A 5,831-nucleotide genomic window follows, 5' to 3' on the forward strand; every position below is an offset into this window, starting at 1 on the left:
AGAAACCAAACCAAACCGAACCGAACCGAAGTGGTTTGGGTTGGTTCGGTTTAAGAATTAGAGTGGGTTGGTTTTGATTTTAATTTCACTCAAACCGACTACTTTGGTTTGGTTTTGGGTTTAGGCCAAAACCAACCCAAACCAAACCACGCCCAGGCCTATACAAAAGCAAGAAAAGTGCAGCTCCCAAAAAATCCAAGAATTTCTATTCTATGGAAAATAAACTCCTATCAAACACACCAAAGTTCGAAAATACCACCCAAATTCCATTTACCGTGGAAATGTTTTGCCAACCAAATGGTGCTAAGTGTAAAATTATTTGATGGAATAATGAGTGATTGAAAATGAATTTTTGGAAAAATGAAGACCAAGCACGGATTAACGAAAACCTGAATTAGGAGATGCTAATTGCTAATAGGGTTGATCTCATGTCAAAAAGGGTTCACAAAACCCCATAATAATTAAGTTAATTGCATAGTTATACAAGCAACAAGATTTTGAGGACAGGAAATAACAATCAAGGATCTTGGGACTCTGGCTGAATGTTCAAAATTTGGGAAACCACGAGCTTAGATAGCTCATTAATGGCTGCTTGAACCTGAAAATTGTCTGAATCTCTATGCCCTGGCCACGTTGATGATTGTGAGCTTAATCGGGAATATTCACTTGCAGCAACTTTCGTCTTCGTTGTTTTAGAGATGACTTTCTCCAAATCCAACTGCGATAATGGCCTTGGCACCTAAAAAAAACATAGAAGTTTTGACGAGAAAATTGGTAGAAGTTAGAATCATTCGTTCCTGAACCAAAGCATTTGTGTTCATTACTTAACAAGGAACGTCTTTTAATATTTCATACTTCATAAATTGCATTTCATAGTAGTGTTATAGAACTAAATACACATCGATTTGTAGCAAAAGCAACAATTTACTACAGATACACAGAAGAGGACATAGAGAAATAAGTAAATAATGCTCCTGAGATTACCAACCGTAGATGAATAGATTCAAGCTAGTATAGAAGTAATATGTAAAGAATTTATTTCATGAAGCAACAACTGGCAGAATTATGTTATAGCTTGCGACACTATTTAAGTTGCCACATGTAAATGATTTGCATCTGATGGGGTCATGGGAACTTAATATGTTCTCTTAAAATTGAATCAGTAAATATGATATGCTAGTTAAAAGTGGAATCGATTGATTCAGTAAATGACTAGAGCAGGCAAGGCATTCGAAGAACTTGAATCTTCCTCAATTCCTGTTGCACATTGCATTTTCAATGCTGATGGCTTATAAATTGATAAAATACTGTTATATTCTGAGATTATTATGTAATCAATCTTGTTATCATAGGTCTTCATAACCTGAGTTATTGTAGACCAAAAATAGAATTCAAAAAAAGCTGATTAAGCAAGAAAAGGAGAAATTACTAACCGAAGATGATTGTCCATTCTTTTCATCATCGAGCAGGTCCCTGAGAGGAAAGTAAGCAGCTTTTTTGCAGAGCTCAAGAAGATCCGAGCCTGTGTATCCATCACAAAGACCAGCTATATGGTCGTAATCAATGTCATCTTCAACGCTCTCATCCTTCAGAATCACCTTCAGTATCTGTGACCTCTCTCTGTGATCAGGAATTCCAATTTCAAATGCTTGAGGAAGACGACGGAGAATTGCTTCGTCAAGTTCTGATGGACGATTAGTCGCAGCAAGTACCATCACCCGAGAATTATCTGCATAAACAAAATCATACCATCTCAGCAAAAGTGACATCTACATTATCTCAAATTAACAAATACACATAGATATAAACACTATTATCTATCATCATTATACAGAACAATACGACAACCACATTATGAATGAGCCACAAAAGGGCATATTAAAGAGGCTAAAAGAGCAATGGAAACTATCTTTCAATAATATTCCCAAGAAGGTTAAGGAAACTCACGGTCTGTGGTGAAACCATCCCACAAAGCCATAAATTCTGTCTTCATATTAGTAAGTGCTTCATGGTCTGTAGTCTTGCGCTGGCCCAAAAAACTATCCACCTCATCAATGAAAATAATTGCCGGTTGGAGTTTATGCGCCAGGCTAAAGACAGCAGCGACTGCAAAAGTATTTTCAATCAGAAGTAACAGCTAGTAAATGGATATCCATGGAGAATCGGTAACAAGAAAAGCGAGTATTTATGCAGTAATAAAACATGGCTATGTATAAGACCCATTAGGAGAAACCGGTACTTAGAAATCAAAGTTAAGAAGTTGCAGCAAATCATGAAAACTACGTAAACGAGAATTTGAAAAACTAGCCACAGTGTAAATGAATATAAAAAATCTACAACACAAACTCCCACCCCACCTAACCCCAAGCTAATAAATCAATATGATTGCAACGAGTACAAGCACACACGTAGATCACATATTGAGGGAAGGAACAGGGGAATCACCACAACACATTCATGTGAAACCAACTAAAATAATCAGAATATGCAAAGAGGCCAGAAGAAACTTTAAATGAATCAACATAATCCAGAAGATGCAAGGTGGAGTAAGAACTCGGAGAACGAGACCTATACTCACCTAGTTTTTGTGCATCCCCAAACCATTTGCTCATCAGATTTGATATTCTCACATTGATAAACACAGCTCCAGACTCTTTTGCAATTGCTTTGGCAAGCATAGTCTTCCCAGTCCCAGGGGGTCCATACAACAAGACACCTTTTTGGGGACCAAGAAGCTTTCCGTGAGAAAACAGCTCGGGTCTTCGTAATGGAAGAATAACTAATTCATACAATGCTTGTTTAATGGCTTCCAATCCTCCAATACAGTCAAATCTTACATCAATATGGTCAGGATTGATTACATCACAGGCTATAACATCCTATCAATAAGTAAAACAGACAAATGGTAAAGAAAGAGTATATAGATGAATATCTGGACGTGATAAATTCTGAACGTTGTACAAAGCCACCAGGTAAAACCGTGAGATTTAACTTCATTTCAATTATCAGAGTAAATAACATGTAGTATATAAGGTTTTGCTAACTTACTACACGACTTCAATAATTGAGCACCAGGCCCAACTTTTATAGAACGAAAAGAAGTGAACTTGAACACCCAATTTTTAACATTCCAGATCTCCATTTACTTCCCAAGAGGCAGACTCCAGTCCCCTTCTCCAGTAACAGTATTCTGCATCATTAACTTTATTTTGTTCATTTTCGTAATATTCGTATCAGCTAATACTAGACCCTTTACGAATTAATGGCAGCCATCATCTATATATGCGGAACCACCTTAGGATATCATAGCAGTCTTAACTGTATTTAAACATCAATATGCAATCTGATATGCACAATGCTGTGGTGACATTTTTTGACAACAATAAGCATTTGATGTTTTAATTAACACTCTGACACAAATCCATGGACATCAATAACCTTAGTATGACTGTTATTCATATGCTATTGTGTCCAGAGAATCATCCCATAGGCAAACAAAGTCCGATTCAAAATTCTAGAACACTTGAGAGTGTGTATTTCAATAGCAGAACTCTAAGCAGTATTCCACTATAATTTATATATTTTTTGTACCAGAACTACCAAAGTGATTCATGTGTAAACTAGTTGACGAACTTCAATAGATTACCCAAACACCTGGTAAACAAAATATCATTACTTTCAAAGCACTTGTATTCAGCGTAGAAGTACATTTAACTCTTCCTCTACTTAATTTAAGCAATTTGATAACCAAGATTATAAAATTCAATTATTAGAAACAGAATTCTCAATATTAGGACTGCTGTAATATCGAAATCTTTTAAAATTTTCACTTTAGTCTCATTCAAGGTTTCAAAGGGTGTAAAGCGTGACAAGACATCAAGGCTGAGCCTCAAGCCTTATAAGCTTAGTTGAGCTTAGACAAAGTCTAGGCGTAATAAGACATTTTTTTATTTTTAATTATTTTAAAATTATTGATAATAGTTAAATCAAAGTCAACAATTAATTTTAACCAACATATTTTATAGGTCCCACAATTTTTTAACCACATATTTCATCAACTTCCAACAAAATCTATTAAAAACCTAATTTTAATTGCTACCAAACAAGGGCTAAATTTGGATACCTTGAAGTAAAAAATATCAAACATGGGTCTCATTTAAGATATTAATCACTTAATTGACATCTAGACTGATGCCAATTTAGTATTAAGTGATTGGATATAAAAAGATATGGATTCCATTTAGGATACATTGACTTGTGCTTAGCACTAATTGGGCTACATGACATTACTCTTCTTTTAATCTTCACCTAAAGAAAGCCTTAATCCAAATTTTGATATCCACAACAATCAATGAAAAAAGAAGTAACAATTAAACAAACTTTAGCACAAACCCAATACCTCACATTATCCTTGTGCTGAAAAGAAATATTCTTGGATTATCTATGACATCTATCCAAGGGCATAAATAGCTTAACAGGCTCCTAAAACTCAGGTTGACATCTTAAATGAGCCTAGAAAGAAAAAGAAAGAGAAAAAGAAGGTTGGGGGAAGCTTGTTTGATTCATTGTTTAAGTCAAGCAGAACTAATCTTTTACAAATTACATCTGAGCCAAGCTCAAGCAAATTGGCAATTTTATTGTGTTTGGTAGTCAGTAAGTACAACCATGAAGTTTTTAAGTAAAATGATTTCAAGCTTGGCTTGTATATCTCGCAAGCCAAATGTTTTATGATCCTAGTCCAAGGTGCTCAAGCCATATTCGCAATTTCCAACAAGATCAAACATAAGAAAATTCCAAAAGTACTAGGTTTTTCTTTCCTTGTCTTTGTCCTAACCAATAAAACCTAAAACAAAATCAAAATGCAATTACATTGTCAATAATATTTAAAATTTAAGTCACTAAGAATATTACCTAAAAAATTTGTATGTTATAGTAACTTAACTTCCATCACTGTGAATTTTTCGTAATAATTAAAAAACAAACAACCATTACTGAAAAAAAAGTAAAAAATAAAAATCAATGACAGAGACAATGCCGTACAATATTTATACAAATTAAGGCATATAATTATAAAAATAACATACAATACAACACGTATAGAAATAAATTTGAACCTCATAGGGATTGGTCTGGATGAGAGGTCGGCCCAAACGCTTTGCAATGTCCTTCTTGTGTTCGACTGCTTTCTTGGACGCTTCGCGGTTGGGGTCAAGATGTCGGAGCCCCGCGAACAAAACCAAACAGCTCAAAGCTGCGCTTGCGGCGTAGAGAACCAGTTCTTGCAAAAACTTGGTTTCAGATGACCCGCTTCTCATTTTTGCAGTTCTTTCGGAGGATTTGGCGTCAATTTGAGATGAAGAATCTGCAAAATTTACCGATTTGGCGAATTTGGGAATTTGAAAAGAAGAGGAAAGCTTGTAGGGCACGAGAGTACAAGGGTTGGGAACGCGTCTAGTAATGTGAGGGCTTTCGAACGGCCGAACGAAGATGAGTCTTTTCTTGAAAGAGGTCCTAGGCTTTCCCCTTTACCCAAGAATTATAAATTCTGAGAGAGGACCTTAGGCTTCCAATGTTGACGAAGACATTATTGTATGAATCTTTTCTTGCGAAAACCGTCTTTCCCGTCACCTGCCGTCTCATTTGTGGTTTTCGTTAAATGGGTGCACGTGGACAAAGTGACATTCACGGAAATTGTTCGGTAGTGATTAAGAAAATTGACTTTTTCACTACTAGAAATAAATGTGAATCTCATCTGTAAGGAAAGAAGTGAAAAATGACGATTGATTTGGAGAAGTAACGGTCAAAAAATTCATTTTTTGGGTGAAAAAGTG

General features: G+C 35.5%; 1 protein-coding gene across 1 annotated transcript; it reads right to left on the bottom strand.

Moving 5' to 3' along the window:
• Positions 1-349: 349 nt before the first annotated feature.
• LOC111393853 (ATPase family AAA domain-containing protein 1-B-like) lies at positions 350-5,630 on the bottom strand. Its single transcript, XM_023019599.1, has 5 exons — positions 5,115-5,630; positions 2,579-2,879; positions 1,948-2,106; positions 1,434-1,729; positions 350-739 (listed from the first exon to the last, which is right to left on the bottom strand). The coding sequence occupies exons 1-5, from the start codon at positions 5,313-5,315 to the stop codon at positions 518-520; spliced, it is 1,179 nt and encodes a 392-aa protein (XP_022875367.1). The 5' UTR covers positions 5,316-5,630; the 3' UTR covers positions 350-517.
• Positions 5,631-5,831: the final 201 nt, after the last annotated feature.

The sequence above is a fragment of the Olea europaea genome, chromosome 1, assembly GCF_002742605.1.
Source record: "Olea europaea var. sylvestris chromosome 1, O_europaea_v1, whole genome shotgun sequence".
NCBI classification, from domain to species: domain Eukaryota; kingdom Viridiplantae; phylum Streptophyta; class Magnoliopsida; order Lamiales; family Oleaceae; genus Olea; species Olea europaea.